Raw genomic sequence first — 27,591 nt, forward strand, 5'->3', positions numbered from 1 at the left:
TTCTTCCCGAGAGCGTTCCTCGCAGAAGTGCTGGTAAAGGACACTAATATTTGGCGTGCTTTCCTTTGTCTTTGTAGCTTTCGACTCAGCTTTTTGGAGTGACGTACTCGGCTAACTGACTCTGCTGACTCTACTCTCTTACTGACTTCTGCCTGCTTACTCGCTTGACCGCAATCGACAGCTCCCTACGACTTTTCTTTCTTTTTCCCCAATTGATCTACTTATTAGACGGCGCGCGACTAAAGCGTTAATTGGTTACGCGTTGCGTGCCTGCCTCAACCTGCGTAGGGCACGCACGCCCCTCTCTCTCTCTTTCTCATACCTAGCGTTATCCACTCCAGTGGCTTCGGGCCGGCTCGGTCTCGCTCGGCGATCTTGTCGGCTGAAAAAAAAAGGCCACGTATTAGGCGCATTCAAAATGCGCCCAACGCTGGTCACTATGCCTTGCCGAGAGAAGGAGAAAGGGGTAAAAATACTGACGAGAACAAGCGCTCGCTTTCGTCACATGCGCTTATGTGAGCTAAGCGGCATCAGCTGATCGGGCGACTTATGTATGATAATGCATTATCACACAGTAAAAACCGTGCAAAGTATATTATAGTACAAGTCTTCCTCTTTTAAATACAGTTTAGTTTACTCAAATATCTTTATCTTTCAATGAGATATCGCATTTAAAAATTTCTATATTTTCGTATTTCTTAATATGTAAGAATTCACTAATATTAAGAACCATGCAGACATCAAATAGTCGGTTTTTTTTTATGATTACTGAATAGTAAAAATGTATAAATAATATATAAATATTTTCTTATTTTTACGAGGGATTTGGGAGAATAAAACCGCCAGCCGTAATCTCGTCAGCTAATGGCCGTCAGCGACTCGTCTTTCTGACATATTACCGGGCATCAGACTGCTCTCCTTGGTTTAGCAGTCGTCAGGAATTCAAGTTCGAAAAACGCCGGATAGTCTCACACAACGCCGATAGATTGAGACAGGGGTTAAAGATTGCAGTATTTAATGTTTTTCCGTCACGGAATTGCGTGGCTGCTTCTTCTAATGTCTCATTATTAATCCTTGCTCATGCGGATATTCGAAGTTGGCCAGGTTAACTCTCGTGTACTATTCTATTTTCCAGGGCAGGATGTGAGTGCTTGATTGATAGCGAAACGGATAATTTGTTTCTGTAACCTTATGTACTTATGTTGCAGCGAGTCAGTTTTGTCGGAAATATCAGATTCATTTAAGAATTCGCGAAAATCATTAACTAGCGCGAGTACTTAAATCACTAAGTAAGTCTGACTTTTCGATCGCGGCTGAAAATTAAATAACAGCATGCACGGTAAAGGTACGTAACTTAAGTCAGAGAAAAGAGTCAATTAAATCTTATACACTTTATTAACTACCAGAATTCCGGGGTTATCCCATCGCGAAAATGGCGGAAGGTTAACGTGATGAACTCGCGTTTCGTATTTTTCGGCGATGGATCTCCACGCTCCAATTCTGTGCTTAACGCGTATTTCCAAAGCGCAACGGACACCAACTCTCGCGGGATTCGACAATGACACTTTACCTCGATTTTGCGTCGGATTGACTCAACCAAAAACCTCTGACCAACTAATCTGCAACTCGGTATCTCGACTGCGAGAAGAAAATTTGCACGCTTACTCCTAGGCAAACAGTGGTAAAATAGACCAGACGCAGCTCGTCTTCTCTAAAAATTTTTCCACTCTCCCTTTCTTGACATGTTAAATTTTTTTATTGGTCTAAATTTCTATGTGGATGTCGAATCCGTTCTTTCACTCTTGCAAATTCTACTTAGTCTATGAATATATTTCGTCGTATATACGAGTATAATATTTACTCCCACCTTGGCACGCACCGTTGATGAGGGCGGAAATCGGTTCCAAAAAGCCATTTATTTATTGGCTTAGTTAATATGTGAAATCAGTGGCGCATTCATAATTTGTTCGAATTTGCAGAATTAATGTCAATATGGACCGTTTCGCTGTACTAGGTCTAATTATTCGTATTCTTCAATATAGTTTATCTAAATTGTAATCATTCGTTGGTCAATTTTTGTTATTCCTATTTTGCATTATTTCAAATTAAACTCTGTCACCTGTATACTTGTTCGCCTCGGTCCAATATACAGGGTGAGGAAAAAGTATGGAAACCCCGGAAAATTCGAAAAACCGCATGAGGTTAGTCATGAAACAAAGGTCATACCCTATGCAACTTTCAACGAGGAACCCAATGGTGACCTCTGATTTGACCTTGAACCTCATTTTCAAGGTTATTTCAAGATCAACCTAATTTTTTCATATGGGAACCCCTATTATTTATACTAGAATCAAAAAGAGCGATAAATTTTACGGGTGGGAATGACTCGAAGTTAGTGTGACCCCTAAACCTCCTTAAAACCATGTATTTTCAAAATCATCACATCTTAACGCCTGGATAGCTGAAACAATCTGATTTCACAAAAGTTACAACGTTCAAATTTCCTGTGATAAAAAAGGAACCTATTATTGTATCGCCTACCATTTATGCCCACACGTTTAATTTTTGAGGATATTGAGTGTGACTTTCTCTCATCCAATGAGGATTTTGTCGTACCAATATCTAAGGTTATGGCGATTGACTTCGCTATTTAATTAAAGTGTAGCTTCCTCTGAGAGAACAATATATTTTTTAAAATACAAAAATTGGGTTGATTTTTGCTAGAAAACGAATAAAAAGCAATTTGAAGATCTGTCTTTCTCGTATTTTTTTAGAATTTTGAAAAAAGAAGACAACTCATTTTTCACACTGCACAGTTCATCTGGATCTCATTTTTTTCGCAGTCTTCACCTTTCATTTTAGAAAATAGAAAGTCACTACTTTGAGCATAAAATATCATTAAAATTATCAAAAATTGGAAAGACATGTTTTTTTTCGTCAAAAGCTACGTTTTCTCCTCTTTCATGGGCTGTAAAGCTAATTGTTTATTAGAAATACAAAATTATTTTGAAGGTATTTGAAAGAAGTGAAAATTTAAAAATAAAACAGAAGTGCTTTTACAAATAATAATTAAAAAATTGTTATCATTTAAATTTTCAAATCTTATTTGTTCTTAACTTTATTATTAATTGGAAGTTGAAACCATATTTGTTGTTTTCATAGTAAATAAGCTCTAGACAAAAAAAATACTTGACCAATAAAAAAATCAAATTCGACAAATTTGTCAAATATTTCAGTTTTTTTTAGTTACAATAACAATATTAACTTTTTGTTTTTTTCAAACTTTTAAAATGTTTCGTTTGTCCGAAAGAGAACGAATATCTCTTCTAATGATGAGGGGTTAGGGTGATCAGCAAAGGTCGTATACTAATGTTGTTAATCTCTTTGATAGAACGTTTCAAAATGGTGATGGCGAAACTCCTTTGTCTAAATCCACAGTTTTAAAAACCTTAAGACGTTTTCAAGAAACGGGGTCTATTAAAAATCGCTCTGTTACTGGAAAACCACGAACAGCAACAACTGAAGAAAAATCTTTAGATGTTTTATTACTGTCTTTTGTGGAAAATCCACATGAATCATCTCGATCAGTAGCTTTACAGCAGGAGATCGATTAAAAATCTATTTTTAAAATTTTAAAGCTAAACAAGTTTCATCCTTATAAAATGAAACTTGTGCAGGAATTGAATGAGGATGATCCTGATCGTCGAGTAGAATTTTGTGAGACAATGATACAAACGATTACTGAAAATCCAATATTTTTACAAAATATTGTTTTTTTAGACGAAGCGACATTTCAATTAAATGGCGAAGTCAATCGTCATTGGTCCAACACAAATCCTCATTGGATGAGAGAAAGTCACACTCAATATTCTAAAAAATTAAATGTGGGCAGGAATAGTAGGTGATACAATAATAGGTCCCATTTTTATTGAAGGAAATTTGAACGCTCTAAGTAATGAACAACTTTTATGAAATCAAATTGTTCCAGCTATCCCGGCCTTAAGAAATGATGATTTTGAAAATACATGGTTTCAGCAAGATGGTACTTCAGCTCATTACGGTGTAAATGTCAGACAATACCTCAATGAAACATTTTTTGATAGATGGATAGATAGAAGAGGTACAGTAGAGTGGACTCCAAGATTTCCAGATATAAGCCCTTTGTACTATTTTTTATGAGGGTATTTAAAAGATCGGGTATACAGAAGTAATCCACAAAATCTTGAAGAATTAAGACGTAGAATAGTTCAAGAAATTAATGCCATTCCACGGCAGATGATCCAAAATGCAACTTAATCATTCTATAATAGCATTAGTTACTGTTAAGAAGCGAATGGAGAATAATTTGAACATCTATTGTAAATTCATTTACGTGAAAGGCAAGGGGAACTCACTATTAAAAAGCACCTCGAAGTGAGAGGCATAGGGAACTCACTATTAAAAAGCACCCCGAAGTGAGAGGCAAGAAGAACTCACTATAAAAAAGCACCCCGAAGGGAACAGATTCCTTCTACGATCACGTCGTTGTTCCTGGATAGCGCTAAAAGGAGGATTATAAGTTACGATATCTTCGGACTTGAATCGTTCCCAACCGTAAAATTTATCGCTCTTTTTGATTCTAGTATAAAAAATAGGGGTTCCTATATGAAAAAATGAGGTTGACCTTGAAATAATCTTGAAAATCAGGTTCAAGGTCAAATTAGAGGTCACCGTTGGGTTCCTCGTTGAAAGTTACATAGGTTATGACCTTTGCTTCATGACTAACCTCATGCGGTTTTCCGAATTTTCCGAGGTTTCCATACTTTTTCCTCACCCTGTATGAGTCATGTATGTATGTGTCATGTATGAATGTACACACATTTAGTGTGTACTCGTACTTTACTACGCATAGTCTATTCTCCGCGCCAATTTTCACTTCTTTTCGAATTCGTAATTTTGTCTTATCTTATTAATATGGGTCTCCTTTGCTTTTGCTTAGTTTGTTTGTTTGTTTCGCTCTCTCTTGTTTAGTCTGTATCAGTGACTCAAAATGGCCGCCGCCGCTCTCGCCTGTATAAATCATATCTCGCTACCGGTCTCTAAAGCACCTGTGGAGCGCTCTCCATCGGGCGTTTCGTGTGTCTATATTCGAGTGTATTCGTCAGCTCTGTAGTTAATAGCAGCGAGTGTGTGGCGCTCAGAATACCTTAGATGGTGCGCAGCAGCCTGGCATAGCTGATTGTCGGTTTCTGGCTTATCCTCGATTTCCTGGTCGCAACAAGTGTGTCAGCTTGCCTGGAGTGTTTGTGACAGTATCCGTGTGTGTAACGGGTTCGTTGTTTAATTTACGTTGCGTTTTTCCGTCTTTTTTTAGCGGGCTTTTCCTCAGGCCGGTAACACATGGTAGAGAGAATGTGCGTGTGTGTGTGCATGCGCTCCATTTTCTTCAGCGTGAGCTTCTTGTTTTTTTGTAAGCCGTCGTATCGCGCTCTTTAACTCGTCGCGTCGATTTCTCCGGTTTTCTTAGGGTGTTTGTGTTAGGACGCGAATTGGGTATAATTACACAGGTCGACAAAATTTGACGGTTAACGTCAAATCCAAACCTCAAGAACCCTAGATTCCTTACATCCATGACAGGCTAACCCCCAAGTCAAATTCCAAGAATCCTACACTTTTTTTCTATTTCAAAGAATGATATCTTCGCTTCAAAATTTATAGTTAAAAAAATTAGGTAGTGCCTTTTAAAGTAGACAACTTGCCCTTTCGAATGCTTTTTCTAGTTTTTGACTAAAATAGAAATTAGTGACGTGAGAAGAGTTAAAAAACAGCAAAAAACAGTCTCTTTTGCACTTTTAGTTTAGGATATCTTAGAAACTAAGGGTGATGGATCAATTCTGATGTCAGATTCAGTGCATCAAATTTCTTCCAGTATACTATGTCTGGTCTCTGGATCTAAAAACTGTCGGCCTGTGTTATTTGGTTGGTTATGGGGCGGCAAGGGACGAGTATGGCTTTTCTGAGACGTTGGAAATAATACAATACTCTCAGGTCAAGCCTTGTAATTTACAGAATTATATTATGTAAAATGACCTGTTCTTTTAGAATCCAAAGTTCAGTAGTAAAATTTCAATTTAGAATACTTTCGAAAAGTTTTTGATAAAAATTCAATACTGCCCAAATTTAACTAAAATTAAAGATTTAATGTCTTCGAGGCTTAAAAAACATTTATTTATTTAAATAAAAAAATAGCATTATCAGATTTATAGTGGTAAATGTGTGCGTGCATGCGTGCGTGTGTGCGTGTGTGTGTGTGTATTTCTTTTTTTAGGGGTTGGGTAAAAATCTTTTAAAGACCAGACAGCCATTGTTAATGAAGTCGTCAAAATAACCTCGGCACCAATGTTCCGTCTTGTGTCGGAGTCTCTAATACATGGCATACCGACTAAAAACCATTCATCTTACGGCCATGTTATAACGCATAGCTGCAAGGCGAAATTCCCCTGTCGACTTCAAACACCCACCGGCACTCCTTTCCAGTATTATTTCGGTGGGGCCTGTTCTGATCCCGAAGGATCCCTCTTCGTTTGCTGTGATTCTCAGCCCATCAGTCTTGTAATCTCTTCAGTCTCTTCCTCTCGTGTCTCTCTCCTTTTCTTCTTTTGTCTTCATTGCCCCCTGATAAAGGTAGCTATATGGAGGACCATATAGGAATCTCTCTTGGGTCGTCAACATGGTCAGTATCAGGTTATCTTTCGTTAGCCGAGTCAATCCTAATTCTACTGTCAGTCTTTGTCTCTCGCATTCATTCACGGGGCACTTAAATAGTGTGTGCTCCGCGTTGTCCTTTTCTTTGCCGTAAAAAGTGCACTTGCTGTCAGAACAATACCCTCTCTTGGCACGGTAAACTCCAAAGGATCCATGTCCACTTAGTGCCTGCGTGAGGTAGTAATCGACCATTCCGTGTCCTCTGAGTACCCATTCTCTTAATCTTGGAATGAGTTCGTAGGTCCATCTTCCGTCCTTTGTTGCTTCCCAATCTTCTTGCCATCTTATAAAAAGTGTTTCTTGCGCTCCTCTTCGTATGCGATTTTTTTTTCCTCAGAGAGATCTCTATGTCGTTGCCATTCCTCTTCTTCGTTTTGCCAGATCTCTCCTCTTTCTAAGGCTAACAGTCTCACTGGAGGTACGCCTGCCAATACATTCACCGAGTCCCTTGAGATCGACCGTCATGTGCTGATAATACGTAGATTCATCTTGCACTGAACCGATCCCATATGTCTGTCTACATCTGCTGGCAAGGTCCGTGCTGCCCATGTCGAAGCGCTATACAGTTGAATCGAGTCTACAACTTTTGACGGTAGTTTTCTACGTACCGACCATGGTCCTCCTATATTGGGCATTATTCTCGAGATTGACGTGCAAGCCACCGATGCTTTTGATACTGCTTGCTTGACATGGTGTTTAAAAGACCACTCGCTGTCTAGCCATACTCCTAGGTACCTTATTTCGCTCTTTAGGGTTATCATTTCTTCGTTTATTGTAAATTGGAGAGGCTTAAACTTCCTTCTCCGCGGCACTAAGATAGCTTCACATTTCCGCACCGTTAGTTGCAACAATCTGCTAGCTAGCCATTCAGCGATCAGAAGTAAAGTTAATTCGTAATAAAGAAAAATCACAAGTAATAACAGTTAAAAATTATTAATTTCAAAAGTGGACTTTTAATATAGTTATTATTTCTTTTTTAATCACTTACAATTTGTCAATGAGAAAAGAAATTATAACACATAATTGATTATATTAATACGACGGTGGTCCGATAAGTACGTAGCCTACAAAAGAAAAACGAAAATTTTGGAAAAATGGCGTTTTATTTTTCAACATAGTCTCCTTTTAGTTCGATACACTTGGCCCAGCGATGCTCTAACTTCTTTCACCCGTCTGAAAAATACGTTTCCTCGAGGTCTGAAAAGTAGGCTTCCGTGGCAGCGATTACCTCCTCATTCGACTCAAATTTCTGCCCGGCGAGTAACTTTTTCAAGTTTGGAAACAAAAGAAAGTTGCACGGGGCTAAATCTGGAGAATACGGTGGATGGGGCAGCAGTTCGTAGCCTAATTCGACCAATTTGGCCATGGCGACGGCGGAGGTGTGAGCCGATGCGTTGTCATGGTGGAAGAGCACTTTTTCTTCGCCAAATGAGGCCGTTTTTTCTGCAATTCGACGTCGAATCGGTCCATTAATTCGGCATAGTACAGCCCTGTGACCGTTTTGCCCCTCTCCAGGTAGTCGATGTAGATCACACCTTGTGAATCCCAGAAAACGGTGGCCATCACCTTTCCGGCCGATGGGGCAGTCTTCGCCTTCTTCGGAGCACTTTCGCCGGGTAAAGTCCACTGTTTCGACTGTTCCTTGGTCTCTGGTGTATACCAGTGGATCCATGTTTCGTCGACTGTCACGAAACGACGCAGAAACTCCTTCGGATTGCGCTTAAACAGCGTCAGACATTGCTCTGAAGTTGTCTCACGGTTGCGCTTGTTGTCCGGAGTGAGCAAACGTGGCACCCCTCGTGCAGACAGCTTTCTCATGCCCAAAATTTCATGCAGGTCATGACCCACGCGGTCTTTTGAGATGCCTACGATCTTAGCTATCTCGCGCACCTTCAATCGTCGATCTGCAATCGATCTTCAATACGAGATCGTGAATTTATGTCACGTTATCCTCCGTGGTAGCTGTTTTCGGAGCACCTGGACGTGGCTCTTCAAAAATCGACGTGCGACCACGTTGAAACTCGTTAAATCAATTTTTGATGGTCGCCATCGAAGGAGAAGAGTCACCGTACACAGCATCCAAGCGCTTTTTGATTTCGCTGCGCGATTTCCCTTCCAAAAACAAGAATCGAATCACCGACCGATACTGCTCTTTTTCCAATCTTGACAGTAACCATCGAGAAGGTTGTACTACGTGATAGAATATTTCTTTTGCGAGAGTGGCGCCATCGGGCGGTGAGGCTAAGTACTTATCGGACCACCGTCGTATACAGCTGCTACTTCTCCCCAAACGTCCCGGATGTCATAAAGGAGCAAGATCTAAACGCGTTACTGCAGGAAATCAGCAAATGGAAGAGCCCACTTATAGCTGCAGGGGATTTCAACGCTAAAGCAAGGGCTAGGACGGGACACCCTAAGATCATAGAGGCAACCTGCTAGAGGAAATGATGGTAAAGCTCAATCTCATAGTGGTGAATACACCAGACATCCACACCTTCGAAAGAGGATGTTTCAGGTCGGTCCTGGACCTCACTTTTGCATCGACGATAGCGACGAAATTCATCACATCGTGGGAAGTACTAGAAGAAGAGCCACTAAGCGATCATCGATACATATTGGTTCAAATTGCAGGAAATTCACGGAAGCAGCATCAAGTGAGAGGGGGGTGGAGCCTCTCAAAAATGGATCGGGAAATCTTCGGACAGAAAATCAGCATAACAACTAGCATGGAAGGACAGACAGCAGAAGAAACAACAGCAATACTCATGCAGGATATAACGGAAGCACATGACGCGTCCATGCCACGGAGACTTGTGCAATATCACAGGAAACCAGCATACTGGCGGAGTGAGCAGCTAGCGGAGCTGAGGAGAGAGTGCAATAAGTGCTGATAGAAGTATCAGAAAGCGAGGAAAGTAAACCGACCGAATATAACAGAAGATCGGCAGATTTACAAACAAACCAGAAGAACCCTGCGGACTGCAATCATTACGAGCAAAAATAAATGTTGGAAGGACTTAATCGAGACGATAAATCGTGACCCTTGGGATTTACCATACGAGGTGTGTTCAAAAAGTAAGGTGACTTTTCAAATTTCACGGACAACGTACTTTCGATTATCGATTTTTTTGTTTTGTTATGTTGGTACACTCTTCCCGAACATCTGTACCAAGTTTCAAGTGTATAGCATTATTTGTTTGGTTGTGAGAGGCGTAAAGGTTATAAGTGTTTTGCGTGCTCGGCGATTTCTTGCTATCGAAAAATATGGATCAAAGGATTTGCATCAAATTTTGTGTAAAAAATAAAATAAAGTGCTCCGAAATACTTGAAATGTTGACGGTGGCATACGGTGAAACTGTTCTGAGTAAAAAAAATATTTACAAGTGGTACAAACTCTTCTAAGATGGCCGGGAAGATGCCAATGACGAGCCTCGCTCTGGACGCCCAAGCACGTCAACAACTGATGAAAACGTTCAAGCAGTGAAGAAAATTGTTCTGGAAAATCGTCGAATCACTATCAGAGAAGTTGCTGAGGATGTTGGTATATCGATTGGCTCGTGCCATGAAATTTTTTCTAACGTTTTGGGCATGAGACGTGTGTCAGCGAAGTTTGTTCCGAAATTGCTAAATTTTGACCAAAAGAACCGTCGCATGAGCAAGAACAAACAGTTCAAGAACTGTTGAATGACGTCAACGACGTCCCAGATTTACTCAAAAGGGTCATAACTGGTGACGAATCATGGGTATATGGTTATGATATCGAAACCAAAGTCCAATCGTCCCAATGGAAGAGCCTAGATGAGCCAAGACCGAAAAAAGCACGCCAAGTTCGTTCAAATGTCAAAGTTTTGCTCACTGTTTTCTTCGATTACCATGGCGTGGTGCATCAGGAGTTCTTACTATATGGACGTACGGTCAAAAAACAGTATTATCTTGAAGTTATGCGCCGTTTGCGAGAAGCAATACGAAGAAAACGCCCAGAATTGTGGAAAAACAATTTATGGCTTTTGCATCACGATAATGCCCCTGCCCACTCATCTTTGCTTGTGAGAGATTTTTTGGCCAAAAACAACACCACAATTATGCCTCAGCCACCATATTCACCGGATTTGGCCCCATGTGACTTTTTCTTGTTCCCAAAACTAAAGAGACCTATTAAAAGGACGGAGATTTGCAACGATTGAAGAAATAAAGACTGCGTCGCTGGAAGAGCTCAAGGCTATACCGAAAAGTGCTTATGAGAAGTGCTTTGAGGATTGGAAAAACCGTTGGCATAAGTGTATTGTATCTGAGGGGGAGTACTTTGAAGGGGACAACATAAATATTGATAAATAAATAAATATTTTTTCTTAAAAATACAAAGTCACCTTACTTTTTGAACACACCTCGTATAAGATAGGGGTGGGGGATATTGTACGTCAAGAATGTGTTCAACTCTGCTATCTGGGAGCGAATATACCAATCCATCGCAAAAGTGAAGAAGATGCCGCATTATCTGCTGAAGATATTAGATAGCTACCTGAAGGATAGGGCACTAGTTATAGTGACCGAAAACGGCAGAATAACTGTCGATCTGACGGCGGGAGTGCGCAGGGATCAGTAAAGGGGCCCTTTTTGAGGATATGCATGTACGACTGATTGCTGAGACTGAAACTACCTAACAGAGCATCGTTAGTTAGTTTCGCTGATGACCTAGCATTGATAGTATTATCAAAAACAGCAGAGTTGATAGAGGTCATTGCTAACGAAATTTAAAAAAAAACTGATACTATAACTGTTATTATTAATTTCGAAAAAACAAAATAGTTAATAATTATTTATTATTTATTTCAGTCTCAAATCTTATATTTATAAGCCGTTATTAATTATTTTTATCTTTTTTGTATTTATAATGAAAAGAAAATAATAATTATTACATAAAATTTGTAATACTTGGGACACATTGTTATGCAACATGAATGTTATTCAAGAAATACATTTATTTTTTGCTATTTATATAAGGTTAGCCCGCATGTGGTTCAGTAAGGGTGGTTTATATGGGTGGGGGTTAGATAGGTTAGGGGTAGATGGATAAGAGGTATGTTATTCAGCTGGGATAACTCGCTTTATGTATAAAATTCTATTATTTTAAGAAATAACAAACGACTAAAGTTGCTTTTCCTAGGATTAGGTGGGTTAGCCTGCATGTGGTTCGGTAAGGGTGGTTTATGGGGGTTTGGTGGGTTAGAGGCAGGTTGGTTAGTTGATGTAGTTCGCTCATGCATAGGATTAAATTATTTCTAGAAATAACAAACGACTAAACTTGTTTATCCCAGGGTTAGATGGATTAACCTGCTGATAGTTTGACAGGGGTGGTTTCGAGGAGGTGAAACACCCCTTAAACATATTTTTTTTTTTAATCCGAATATACGTCAATTTAATTTTGGTATTTATATCAATAATCAAAGCTCTAATTTTTTGAAAAAATATTGCTTTGTGGTCTATTCTAACGTAATTCTTGATTATTTTTGATTAGATAGATTTGTAGCTCTTATGATGAGAAGCAAAATAATGATCTTGAACAATTTTTTTGGTTAAAGGTCAATAAAATAAAGAATGTTGAAGTAGTAAATCATTAATCTAATGATGATATTGATTAGATGGAAAATATATTCATATATAGGTGTACAGGCTCTTCGAGAAACATCTTACGATGATTTACAATAAGTTCTTTACGGTATTTTCAAAATTATTTCAAGATCAAGATAATTTTAACAATTATGTATCAACAATTTTTATGTAAAATAAAATTTGGCTAATAATTTATCCTTGCTTTAACTTTCATTGCGGAACAATGTAGTTCTCATCCTGAAACCTTGATTATACTATATACAATAAAATATGTTATTCAGTAGACTTATTTTATTTGTATAAATTGCTATTTTAGCTTTTACTTTTTTTAAAGTATTATATTTTAAAGTATTTTATTAAATTTTTAAAGTATTATATTTTGCAAAGCTTTTACTTTGCAAAATATTGAAGACTAAGGCTTCAGCACCAGTTCATCATCAGTGGTAATTTCAATATCATCTTCTTCAGTGTCACTGCTAAAGCTAATGCTTCACATAATGTTTTTTTTTACAAGGAGTTGCGGAATCCTTTTTGCGGATTCCCCTTAGTCTTGCTGACTAAGGGCTTATGTGGGATCTCAAAAAAAAAGCCCACCCACTAAATCGCCACTTCCTTGATGTCTTTTTTTCAGCCAGGGACTATGTTGATATTACTTCTGACTGGAGATTCCGTCTGTATTCGTCCGTTCGTGTCGTTCCTCCGTATCTCGTTATATCGCGTCACTTCCTCTGCTCAGCCATCTGTCAAGCAGTCATCTACGTTCCTACGTCTCAGTATAGTTTCCGTATAGGTAGCGACTACGCGCCACCATTTGAGTTCACGTAGCATCACGGTCACAATGTTATCGGGGGTGATGCTCCCGACCGATCCTTCCAGTTCCTGTCTGAGTCTTGTCCAGCGGCCACACGCGAAAAACGTGTGTTCCGCGTCGTCTCGTTTGTGTACACAGTACTTACAGTTAGGTGTTCGTAGTCTGTTCATATTGTAAAGGTACCGTCGAAAGTACCCGTGGCCCCTCAAGAGCTGGGTGACGTAGAAATTTATATCACCAAATTTCCTTCCGAGCCACAGCCTCAAGTCCCGTATCAATCGTCTCGTCCAGTTACCACCTCGTTCCTCTGTCCATCGACCTTGCCAAATGTCAATTGTATTGTCTCGCTCAGCGATTGCCGCGTTCTCTCGTCCTATGTCCGCGCTGCTCCTGTAGATCCTTTTGCGTTCAAAGACCAGAAGATCCACGGGTATTACGCCAGCCACCACGAAAACAGCCTGCGCAGAGACTGTTCAGTAGGAGCAAGCGATTCGCAGTGCGTCCTGTCTCTGTACCATCATCATTAACTTACAGTATTTCTTTGTGTTCAGGAAGTCTGCTCATATTTCCGCGACGTATAGAAGGGTCGAGTGTGCTGTCGCCCTTAACAGTCGCCGTTTCCCTGATCTAGGTCCCGTCGTATTTGCCATCAGGCGACTCAAGGATGCTATCCTCTTTGCCGCTTACTGAGTTGTTTTCTGTATATGAGACCAGAAGGTCATCTTCGTATCAAGAGTTACCCCAAGGTACTTGACTTCCCTCTTGGTCTCCATCTTGTATGTCCCCACCCTCATGAGTAGTATCGTCTGTATATATCTCGTTAGAAACATCAGTTCTGTCTTTTCTGTTGCAAGTTGCAGTCCGTGGTCTGTCATCCATCGTTCAACTCGTCTCATGGTCTGATTAAACGTCTACTGCGTTAGCTCGGGGTTCCTCTCCGTAATCACCGCCGCACACCATCAGCGCAGGCGACGAGTGTTACTCCGAGCGGTATCTCAACCCGAAGCAAGCTATCGTATAAACCATTCCAGATGTCAGGTCCCAGTATAGACCTCTGAACCACCCCAGCGGTGACCTGTCTTATTACCTGTCTTTCGATCGTCTCGTACATTATCCGTCTGTTTTTCAGGTAATTCTCCACAATCCGGACCAAGTATGGTGGGATCCCGAAGTTGTTTTTTAGCGCCTCCAAGATACCCCTCCACCTGGCCGAGTTAAAAGAATTCCTAATGTTGAGCGTCGCCAGCAATACTATAGATCGCGCCACGTGGCAGTGTCTGTCTAGTTTCAGGAAAGAGTCAACCACCTTTTGGATCGCTCCAATCATCGATCGACCCCTCCTGAAACCAAACTTCAAGTCTAAGAAACCTCCTCCGGTCTGTATTGCGTCCATCAGTCTCGGTCTCAGTAATTGTTCAAAGAGTTTACCAGTCGTGTCAAGTAAACTTAACGGTCGGTAGGCCAAAGGCGTGCTATGATCGCTCCTACGTTTTGGGATAAAGACGAACCTTGCCTCTTTCCACCGGTCGCTGAACGTTTCTGTCGTCAAGTACATGTTGTACAGGTCGACAAGTATCTCCGGCCGTAGACGAGCCATAAGCCGGAGGATCTCGACCGGTACTCCGTCTGGTCCTGGCGTCTTACCCGTCTTCATCGCATTCGTTGCTTTGGTGAGCTCCTCAGAGGCAAAGGCAGGGTGCACCGGTGCGTGCACGTTGTCTGTCACGTTCGTCCAAATCGAATGCGTTGAAAACAATCCGTCAACAAACTGTCCTGTTGTTTTGGCATCTTTGAGTTCCGGTGAAACTCGGGACCCTAGTTTGCCAATCAAAATCTTGTACCCAGTTTCCCAGGGATCTTCGTTCACCTCCTCGCAAAGCTTCCTCTAGCATCGTGTCTTAATGTCCTATATTGCTTTCGTCAGCGTCTTCCGTGCTGTTTTGAATACGGCCTGGAGGTTTTCCCTTTCGGGTCGCCGATTTGCCAGGTATATCCTGCGTAATTCGGCTATCTCGTTCGTCCACCAGTATTGTGGTTGTCTTTTTTGTATCTGTCGACTTTTCGGCATTGTGCTTTTGCGCAAGCTGTCTATTAGTTTGGCCGTCTCGTCTATCGGTCTTTCCGCTCGTCGTCGGCCTGTCAGCTCGGGCGGAATTTTCACCCCTGGAACTGGTGCGTCATCAAGTCTGAAAATTTTCATCCGTCGAGTTTCTGTAGGTTCCACTGCGGAGGTTGATAAGTTCTCGTTCGTCTCGTTACTGTCCGTCCTACCACTTCGAAGTCGATATACTGGTGATCGCTGACTGTATAGTCTTCGATCACCCACCACCTGCTTAGTCGTGGCAGTATTCTGTCCGATGTCATCATGACATTAGGGATACAGTATCCTACCCAAAGCCGTCTGTACGTCGGCGTATGTCCCATACTTACTACTGCTAGGTCGAGCCATGCGGCCATTTCCAGCAGTAGTCATCCACGTCGATTCGTTTCATTCATTCACCACTCGATCGCTCTCTCGTTGGAGACTCTAGATTGGGTGTCTCCCCTTACCTAGATAGCAGTGGTCTCTGTCTCATTCGTAATGTATGTCTGGGTTGTTCTTCTCCTTATAGTTCACACAGAATCAGAATGTCCGCATCATATTCATCGGCTATCTAAAGTAGAAGCATATCTGCGGTCCTACTTCGATTCAGGTTTCCTTGAATTCTGTCCGTCTTTCGGCCCGTCCCCTGCACTTCTCCAGTGCGGCTCGGAACATGGCTCACCTGTCTCTTCCGGCAAGGTGGGCGACGTCCTTGTGCCGGGCCTCGGAGCATAGTGGGCAAACCGGTTTGCTTTTACATTCCGTCGCGTAGTGTCTGAATGCGCCACACTTACGGCAGCATTTCATCCTGTCCTTACCTGTGCATTCAACTTTCACATGGCCGATTTCAATTCGACCACACCGAAGCAACGTATCGGCTTCCCGCGATTTCAGTTTGTAGACCGCCATATGTACTGTTCAGCGCGGTTTAAACCGAAAATGAGGACCCGGAAGTCCGCGTCTCGTCACATAATACGTTATTACTTCAATTGAAAATCGTGATATAATTGTAATATTTGTAAGCTAATTTAGATAAGTATTATATTCGATAAGTAAATGAGAGAGAGGGAGGAGAATCCACCGTTGACAGATTACGCTGAACGAGTAATGCTGCTCAAGTGTTGTTCCGTGAATTGACGGCCACAAATGAAACAGTGTTGTCTGTTGGCATGTCTTAATGTAACCTAGCGCTGCGGTTGTGAATAGCTGATCGCGTGCAAAAATAGAACAGGTGCACTTTATAGTGAGGTGCTTTGTTAATTATAATAGAAACGTTCGCCACCTAGATATTCGTAGCCATGCTCTACTCAGCAATACTTTTTTCACCTTGGCGCATATCTTCAGGACTCGCTCAGACATTACCACTTATCGCTCGCATTGCATAAACTTAATTTTATTTTCGGTTGCAATAGTTGAGTTCACGTAATACTCTCTCTCTCTCTTGCCAAAATCAGCCGATTACTGTTCCTCGCCGGCCTCATCCCTCACTCAAGCCCGATAGGCCAAGTAATAGGGATTTTTTCGTGAAATAATTCTGGACAGGTAACCAATAATGCTATCGTATAGAGTATATCGCCCTCTCCAATTTGATATACTTTTAAACTCTCAAATATTGTCCCGGAATTTGTTATTAACAATTTGAAGCAAAAAATCACACTTTTTTGGTTTTTTCATTATAACTTTGCAAATAATGTAGCGATTACAATAGTGTCAATGTAAAAGTTGTAGGTAATTGAATAATAAACAAAATGAGCTTCCGCGCGACTTTGTAACATTATTACAAGCCAAGAAAACTCGGAAAATCCGGGAAATTTCGGACTTCTAAAAAAATTCAAAACAATAGTAGCTGGATATATTTACTTTAAGTGCGCAAAATCCTGATCCTGTGCAACAGTTAGTTTTTACGCAATCAGCAATTAAACAAATTCATGCTAAATTTTTCGACGCTTCCCCAGTCGAAACGGCAAGTTTAATTTCAATTTTAAAAACAGTTTCGAAAAGTAGATGTTTTCCATTTTAAAATGTAAATTCCGATTATGAAAAGAAAATATACAAAATAGACCAGAAACGACGTGGAAGTTCGACATTTTTGGCTGACCGTACCGAAATAATGAAGTGGTAGGAATATCAGCGGCAGAGGAGATACGAGTACGCGTATATATAGTAATATGGGTGGGGTTATTCTTGGATATTTCGATTGACTTATAACCCTTAGGTTACAGATTTTTTTAAATTTAGCATAATTGTTGTACACATGAAAGTGAGATTTTTCCCAAATTTTGGTGTCGATATGTTAATTATATCAAAAGTTATTAACAATTAAAGAAAAATGATAAAAAATTTTTAAACGGCTATATTTTAAAAACTAATAAAGATATCGAAGTTGGATTTTTTTATAATACTTATAATGCCTTAAAATTTCGAAATAATTACAACAATAAACAATAAAAAATTTTTTTCGAAAGTTATTAAATTTTGTTTAAACAATTGCTAATATCTCAAAAAGTATTTTTTTTTTGAAAAATTCTTGCTCCTATGTATTCCTGAGGATTTTTGCTATCGAAATCAATCATAAAATTCAAGGGCTCGACATATCGCAAGGAGTAGCCCTAATCAAAAAAAGAGGCCTTGGTGTATGTCGCAACGGCAGCGGGACATCTTCGTGGTCTTACGCTGAGGCGTTTTCTTCTAATTAGGGCTACACCTTCCGATATGTCGGGCCCTTGAATTTTATGATTGATTTCGATAGCAAAAATCCTCAGGAATACATAGGAGCAAGAATTTTTCAAAAAAAAAAATACTTTTTGAGATATTAGCAATTGTTTAAACAAAAAGTTAATAACTTTCGAAAAAAAATTTTTTATTGTTTATTGTTGTAATTATTTCGAAATTTTAAGGCATTATAAGTATTATAAAAAAAATCCGACTTCGATATCTTTATTAGCTTTTAAAATATAGCCGTTTAAAAATTTTTTATTATTTTTCTTTAATTGTTAATAACTTTTGATATTATTAATATATCGACATCAAAATTTGGGAAAAATCTCACTTACATGTGTACAATAATTGTGCCAAATTAAAAAAAATCTGTAACCTAAGGGTTATAAGTCAATCGAAATAGCCCATATATGCGTCGCGCTTGCAACATGTGTATATTTTTATTCAATTTGATTAGTGTACTTGCAATTACTTGAACAATTTTATATTGATTTTTTTGTAATTCTCCGACGATTGAACAATTCACAACGACCGTTAGCGTCAATTCACTTTCTCTTTACGTTCAAATGTTGGAACACAGCTGAATACGACTGACTGTGATGAAAGAGAAGAGCAAAGCAGAAGAAGAGAAACAGATAGACAGATAGATAAAGAGAGAGAGATAGCGAGAGAGAGAAATAAGTAGAATTGCTAAAACAGTTACAAAATAATCGTAGATAATCCAAAAATGGCATGCTATACGTTACGCATGTATTACTGCGTATATACAGATTGTCCCACTTTAACTTGGACAGTAGGATAACCTAAAACTTTGCAAAATATTTGAAAAATGTTTCAAAATAAAAAATGTATGGTTCAAAGGGGGTCGACTCAGCATAATCTCAAACTTGACCTTTAACTTTATTTTCAGTCATTTCAAGATCAACGTTGTTTTTTTAATAAGAAATCCTATTTTTGACCCTGGATACGAATAGAGCGGGAAATTCTACCTTCATATAGCCTATTACGCGTGGGGTCCGAGAGACCCTTCAAGATTATTTCAAGGTCAACTTTGTTTTTTGAGCTTGCATACTGCGATAAAAGTCATTTCTTCTACATCACTGAAGCGTGTGTTCGGTTGTTTGTTGGTTTGCTCTAACCTAAGCAGCTAAGGGGCCAGACTCACAATTGGCCGCTTGCCTCAGTAATGAGTAATTCAGATAGCGTAAAATCCCTGGTTCTGGTTGCTTAAGTTCAGCGCTTCAGCCTTCCCACCAGGTACAAGGTCTTACAGCCCCTAGGGGACGTTTTGTGTGTGTGGGTGTGTGTATGTGTATGTGTGTGTGCGCGCGCGCGCGCATGTGTGTGTGTACATTGATGTATGATTCATCTAAGTAAGACAAGATCATGTAGAGATCCTGCCAGTCAAGGCAAGACCGTGTAGAAATGCATAAATTTAATTATGAATTAAATGTTCAAAGTGTCCACCATTATTCTCCAAACACAACTGTAATAGCCGGCAAAAGTTTTGCTGCATAGTTGTAAATATTTCAGGAGTTATCGTTTCACAAGCTCTTCTAATTCTATCCATCATATCCAATTATGTTGTTGGAGGTTCATTAAAAACAACATTTTTCATATATTCCTACAAAAAGAAATCAAGGGGATAAGTCCGGTGACCTAGGAGGCCACGTGATTGAGGCCGATGACCTAGGAGGCCACGCGATTCAGGCTGGTGACCTAGGAGTGCGCCCTATTCATCGATCTGGAAATTGCTGATTCAAGAACACTCGCACAATACGAGCATAGTAAGCAGGAGCACCATCTTGTTGAAGCCATAAATTCAATCTAAATACAAGTGGAATATTCTCAAGGTATCTTGGTAAATTATTCTGGAGAAATGCAAAGTACATTGGACCATCAATAGTCCGTTTAAAAAAGTGAAGCCCAATCACTTGACCATATTGGAACTTACATGTATGAGTTGGTATATGCTAACGATGTTGATTGAGCACCTCACGATACTAATGTGGATTTACTGGTGACCAATAATGACTGTAATACCTATTCATCCTCCCGTTACTGTTCATCACTGAAACCAATATTCCAATGAAATTGGGGTTTTCAATCAATATGTCAAGAGCCCATCTACAAAATTGTACCTTGAGTACATGATCTTCTGGGCTTAATTTCTGTACCAGATTAATGTGATAAGGATGGTATCTTACAGATTTTAATAATCTATGAGCTGTAATTCTGGGGGTTCCTATTTGCCTTTCGATCTAACGAATACTAACCAATACTATCTAACCAATACTAGAATTGTAAATAACCTCGGATCGTTATTATTTTTGAATCTATTCCTTTGTTTTTGACGATGCAGTGAATTATTCCGTGATTTTCTTTCAATGTTTATCACTTCTTTCGGGGTAGGTCAGAACAGTAAGTTTGTAATTCCTATTGCATTCACCTATCGTCAACTACTTCATTGGAAGTATAGTTAGCCATTCTGCATACATACATACAAAAGTATTTCATAAGATAAATTGATTATTAGTAATTCTGTGTCAATAATAATCAATAAAACATACTTATCCTGGAGCTACCTCAAATTGGGACACCTAACACAAAACTCTTGAGTAATTAAGCAGGCGATCGGTTGATGTGTCTTGCAGATACTAAACTCACAAGGTCCTCTAATACACAGAGAACTCTAGGATCGAAAAATTATTTTTCTAAATCATTCGCGAGTGAAAAATTTTTTAATTGTTGAAGAAAATATCCTTTACTCTTCTTGAATATAACTTCTCAAGTTATGGATATTATAAGAAACTCCCACGTGACACCTGTATCTGACGATCCCCTTTTCCACTGCACTTTTCAACTTGGACAGTGGTAACCGCGGCTTTCACGCTATATGAATTATAGGTAAGCAGCCAGTTATGAGTCAGGCCACTTGGCTACTTAAGTCATAGCGAACCAGCGAACCGCCCAACATACGCTTGGGGGATGTAGAAGAAATTACTTTTATCGCAGTATGCAAGCTCAAAAAACAAAGTTGACCTTAAAATGACCTTGAAGGGTCTTCCGGACCCCACGCTTAATAGGTCATAAGAAGGTAAATTTTCCCGCTTTATACGAATCCGTGGTCAAAAATAGTGGTTCCTATTTAAAAACAAAGTTGACCTTGAAAGGTCTCTCGGACTTCACGCATAATAGGTTATATGAAGATAGAAACTCTCGCTCTATCCGAATTCAGAGTCAAACATAAGGATTCCTATTTAAAAAACAAAGTTGATCTTGAAATGACCTTGAAAATAAAGTTCAAGGTAAGCTTGAGGTCATCCTGAGTTTACTCCCTTTGAAACTTACAACATTTTTCGAATTTTTTGTAAAGTTTTGAGTGATCCTACTGTCCAAGTTAAAGTGGGACACCCTGTATATATGCATATCTCCTCTGTCACTGCTAGCCCCACCACTCGACTATTTCAGTGCGCTCAGCTGAAAGTGTCATTTCTGGTCTATTTTTCATATTTTCTTTCCATAACCAGAATATACATTTTAAAATGGAAAACATCTACTTTTCGAAACTGTTTTTCAATTGAAATTAAACTTGCCATTTTGATTGGGGAAGCGTCGAAAAATTTCGCATAAATTTGTTTAAACGCTGATTGTGTAAAAACTAACTGTTGCACAGAATCAGGAATTCGCTCACTTAAAGCGAATATATCCAGCTACTATTGTTTTGAATTTTTTTTACAAGTCCGAAATTTCCCGAGATTCCCGAGTTTTATCGGCTTGTAATGATGTTACAAAGTCACGCGAAAGCTTATTTTATTCATTATTCAATTACCTACAACTTTTACATTGACACTATTGCAATCGCTACATTATTTACAAAGTTATAATGAAAAAACCAAAAAAGTGCGATTTTTTGCTTAAAATTGTTAATAACAAATTCCGGAACAATATTTGAGAGTTTAAAAGTATGTCAAATTGTAGAGAGGGACATACTCTATACGATAGCACTGTTGGTTACCTGTCCAGAATTATGTCACAAAAAAATCCCTATTGCTTGGCCTAATGGGACTGGGAGATTCACTTGTATCGAGTGCAAAGCGACTCATTCCGTCTTTCTCGCCTCGCTCCCTCTCCCCACTTTTCTGCGTGTTGCTCTCCCCGTCTCCTTTCTTGTCAGCTCTACTGATATAACTCAGCGTCTCAATATAAAAATAAAAGCAAATTCAATGATTTACTTGATTTACTTGATTTTTAGTACCTTTTTACAATTTATCTTTGTTATTCATAAAAATGCTTTACCATACTAGCGACATACTTAATAATAATAGCTAACTAAGAATATCTAAGATTAAGTTAGTATATTAATAATAATAAAATATAATGTAAGATTGTAATGTCAAATGCAATAATAATTATATAATTGACAGGAGCACGAATCCATTGGCGCCAGATGCAGTTGATCTAACACAACTTACATCGGTAGAAGAGTGGCTGATTTCAATAAAGATGTCTCGCTATGCAGGAAATTTTGAGCGTGCAGGGTTTACAACTTTAGAGGCAGCAGCAAGACTAACGGTTCAAGAACTCACCGCACTAGGAATCACCCTTGTCGGCCACCAAAAGAAAATTATGAATAGTGTAACCATCCTAAGGACCCAGTTGTCAGCGAGTTCACAAGGTTTCCTCGTTTAATTTGCCCTTGAACTACGCTACATATAATCATGCAGTTAAAACATAGTCTTGCCATTTTAAATGAGTCGATTAGTTCACCCAGTCTTATGATCATCGTTAATCGACTAATAACTTCACTAAATTTATTGAAGTATATTTAAAAAATAGGCAACTCTTGTGATGTTTATCGAAAATCGAACTTAAGTAGAATGACCATGTTATTCACTATGTATATAATTTATTTTATTTCAAGTAATAATTCACTCAAAGTGAGTGGAATTTCTAACGAATACCCACTGAATTAGGATCTACTGAGCTTTGAGTGAAACCGTTGTAATCCTTCAAGTGAGAAGTTATTCATAATTACGTAAAATTAAATATTTATTTAAGTATTTTTTACAAAATGGCTAAAAGTAGAACGATTAATACCAGTAGAAATTTAATAAAAAAAAGATTTTTTTAATGTTGATTCAAATATTCCAGTATTTATTAACTTCTCAGTTAAGGTATTTGTAAGATTTAACAAATTTAATATTTCATAATAACTTAGTTATTCCGTCAAAATTTGAATGAACTTGAAAATAAAAAGACTTGAAACAATTTTGATCTACACTGAGATCAAGCCAGAGAACTTTAGATTATCAATGAAAATAAATGCTTGTTAGGATTAGAAAGCAAGTATTAAAATACCATCAGAGATCTCTTATACCGACTGTGTATAATAATAACAAAAACCGGATCGAATTATCTTATATAGCGTATGATGAATAATTTACTAGTGATCATAAGTTTAACAAATATCTTAACAATTAATAGTACTCAAAATAATATTTTATTTATAATGATAAGATGTTTTACTATATTCGAATCATTCGAGTCAAATAATACTCACTGGCTTTAAGTGATTATTGCAGTTTAAAAGAATCAAGTGAAACTGTTATATATATCATTCAAAATCTGATGACCTGTATCTTCAAATGAAATTTTCAATCAAACATAATTTACAAGTAAATGAAAAAACAATAGTTATTTTTGTTTTATGCATATTATCGGAGGATGCAATAAATTCTTACTTTTTTAGAAGAGTTGGTACTGGATACCTTTCATTTTGATTTTGACTCAAAAGAGGAACACAAAGATTATTATGATAATTAAAATTTGGTACACGGTATTCGTGATAGAAATAATAAGATACGTCTTTCGATTTAAATATAATTTTATTTACTCTATACTTTAGTATAATTATCATAAAAGACGTGCATGCACGCATACACTCAACCACGCACACACGCGCGCACGCCTACACACAGGCATACATATGTCAGTATAATATGCAGATGGCGTTGATTATATTTTCTTTTCATTTCTATCAAATTCAAATGAAATAGCATCAAAAGCTTGAATATGATTGTATACGTTAGTATTGGAAACTCATGGACGCTTTGCATGCCAAACATTTCATCATAGAACATTGATATATAATAAAATACATGCTTTTTAAAGTACTTCCTGATCATTAGAATTCAATTTATAAAAAAATATGAACTTTCATTTATAAAAAATCATTAAGAATATATTATAAGAACGAATGCTAGTTAGAAATGATCAGTTTCAGTTGGTAACATATGTAAATTACAAGGAATTTCATGCACGTGGGTTTCTACTAACACTTTGTATGTATCGGTATTTTGCTATATAGACTGTAGTGCAGACTTTACGGGGCTAAATACATGGTATATATTGAATATTCATTAAACAGTGGATTCTTTCTTTAAACTGGGATAATTGTAATTAATCAATGTAGTATGGTTTAAATATGCTAATAGATAGCTGGATCAAATCGTTCAATTTAGTAAAAAATTTCAATTTCAAATTCTAAAATTTATTTTCAAACGTTAATAATAATTTATATTTTCACTTTTCTATTTGAATTATCAATTTAACTTTCAAGCAAATCATTGTATCTAATTTTTAATAGAAAGATTATTAGGACTTGAATTATAACAGGTTATTTATAACACATGAATCGAAATAGATCAAATATCTTGAAAGTTATTTCAGTTTAATAGAAGACTTGATTTGCTAGTATATTCAATATAAAAAATATATTAACTCATGCCACTTCATAAATCCCAAAGAAGAGCCTATTCAGTAACAACTGAGAAACGGTTCTGATATTCTTCACTAAATAAGATACGTAACAGGTTACGTAGTGAAATTACTAAATTTTTTTCTTCGTGAGGCTTTTATACATACTATATAACTTCTCATAAGATCGTATCTTACATTTTGATATTCCTATGTGTTCTTACGTTCTAACTTTTTATCGGTGCCATATTATTAAATAGTATTTAAAAAAACATAATATGCAAATAGAACAAGAAAATTCTATTTATGAAACAAAAGAAATATTTAGTGTATCGATCAGAAAAAACTGTAACTGGTTCCGAACAAAATATTTATGCATCGATTGTACGCAACCGTTTATGCTAAAATTAAGCTACAAGCTTATGCCTTTTTCTATTTTTTTCAAAAAAACAGGTTTTTACAATATAACCCAATAATAATAATAATAATAATAATAATAACAATAATAATAATAATAATAACACAGCAATATTTCTAAATTTGGATCTAACTTATCCTAGAACTAATTTTTTTTTCGATTAAGTAGTAAAATTGAATAATTCGTAGCATATATTTATTCATTTTTTTGTTAAGAAATAGAACCAAATTAAAATAAACCAGGTAAGAAAAGTGGCAAAATGCATGAACACATTCATAAGTTATGGCGAAATGGCTCGAATAGCGTTTTGTGTAACTAAATGACAATCATCGTAATGAAACTAGACAACAAAAATTATTTTAGATAACTAATTATTAATTATTGCAATTTGAATTCAAAATCTGTAAGTCCTAGATTCCGACATACTTTGTATTGCAAAATAATATATATTAAGATAAGAAACTAGGAACTATATAATATAAAAGCTATAATTTCCTTCTTGACACTCTAAGCGTGGGCATTCGACTTTACGCACACTCGAGAAATCGAGCATGCTCAAAATCTTGTCCCACATACGTTGTATCGAAAAATAAAGTGAGATATGTGTACAAGAAAGTGATTTCAGCCTCATGTAGCCTCATTACCCTTACTTTACTCGGGCACAAACGTTCACACAAGACTGAAATAACTTTCTTGCACTAGTAACAAAATGTACTATTTTCATTGATTTAGTTGATTTTCTGAATATATTTGCTCTTATATTTCTATCCAAATCCAATTTTTTCTCGATCTGTGATTGATTATAATTAACTTTTTCTTTAACTTAATTTTTTATGACCTAAATTCTTTACAAGTAATTTAGATTAAGTCTTTGCACTACGAGAAAATATTTGCCTAATTACAAAGACAATTCTCTTTATAAAAAAGTCATGACCGGATGTTGACAAGCGAAGATAAACGCTATCCGATTAGCTGATGCAGTGTGCATGTTTCTATTTGAATCTAACCTAATCTAACTTAATCTAATTTAAAAACGTGTATTCAAAATTATACTAGTTTCCGTTTTCACTTAAATATAAATATATAAAATCTTTTTAATATTTTTATTCAAAATGTTTGTATGTACGTAAATTATATTTTATTTTAAAAATTAATTTTTTTAATAATATGTTTTGAGAAAAATGCTATTTCGTCCACTCTGATTATTGTTAGAAAGCAGAAAATTGAGAGGCTATTGATCCTTCTGCATCATTTATAATCTCTGACAAAAGTCTTGAAAACTAACTATAAGTCAGAAGTGTTCGCTTCTAAGAAGTGGAATTGACGCATCTTTTTCGTATAACTTTATATTGTGAAGATGTATAATCTTTTTTATTCCAGAGATAGTTTCTAGTTAAATTAGTCTTTGCAAATACAGTAACTAAAGTGCAAGGTCAAACTTTGATAAAATTGGTATAGATTTACGAAGAAATGTTTTTAATCACGAACAGCTTTATGTAGCTGTTTCAGATTCGATCCTATTCGATCTTGAGATTCCCTCATAATTAATCTTAGTGATCATCAAAGAGAAAATGCAAGTGTTAAAAATTATGTTTATAAATAGTTAATTTAATGATTATTAAATTTAAAAAATTTTATTTATTAACTGTTTTACAAACGTAAAATTTCTTTCGCTGATAAAATATTTCATAACATTAATTAAACAATTAATCATTAATTATTAATCGAGTTTAATTTTATTAACTTGATTATGGAGAACAAAAATGTAGATAAGAGCGCGCGAGGCGCATTGTTCAAATTCTAGTAAAGTAAAAATAATTACGGTGACGCATCACAATCCATGGACGAGATTAACAAGCCTGTAAAAAGTAGACATGCTAGAACAATTTTGACAATGTAGAAAAAGTTCCGGAGTCATCTACGTAAAATTTTCTAATATATTTATAGTTCATAATCAAACTCATCATAATAAGCTAAATGCAATTAAAATACATATTTCTTAATTGTAGAATAGAGCTTTATATGAGAAATCGTGATAAAAAATGGCGAAAATAATTATTAACGTAAGTTTGTAAAAATGAATTTTCAAGATTAGGATTTGTGAATTCAGCTGTAAATTGTCAACAACACAGTGTGAAATAGCCCTTCTGCATAGTACAAACTTAACATGTCGGTTGGTGTGCTGGGGTAAAAATTATGAGATTGCACCAAAACAATTACGGAAACAACACTACAAAAAGTATCACAGATAGTAAAAATTGCTATACGTTACCGTATAATTTATTGGAATTTCTCAGTATGAATTACATATATAACAAATGAATCTAACTTCCTATCAATAATATTTCATCAATCTGTTTTATTTCCATCTACTTCAGTTACTAAACGATAACGTTTATACTTCAAGTAGCGTTTATACTCAAGAACAAAAATTTAGCATTGATTTTT

General features: G+C 37.2%; 1 protein-coding gene across 1 annotated transcript in view; it reads left to right on the plus strand.

Moving 5' to 3' along the window:
• Positions 1-26,330, plus strand: part of LOC131674343 (ephrin type-B receptor 1-B) — an 819,189-nt gene extending 792,859 nt beyond the window's left edge. The window contains exon 12 of the mRNA XM_058953013.1: positions 22,394-26,330. Coding sequence (XP_058808996.1) covers positions 22,394-22,658 — 265 coding nt within the window. The 3' untranslated portion in view covers positions 22,659-26,330. The remainder of the gene's footprint in view (positions 1-22,393) is intronic.
• Positions 26,331-27,591: the final 1,261 nt, after the last annotated feature.

The sequence above is a fragment of the Phymastichus coffea genome, unplaced genomic scaffold (assembly GCF_024137745.1).
Source record: "Phymastichus coffea isolate CEN01 unplaced genomic scaffold, Cenicafe_Pcof_1.1 PCOF00014, whole genome shotgun sequence".
In the NCBI taxonomy this organism is placed as follows: domain Eukaryota; kingdom Metazoa; phylum Arthropoda; class Insecta; order Hymenoptera; family Eulophidae; genus Phymastichus; species Phymastichus coffea.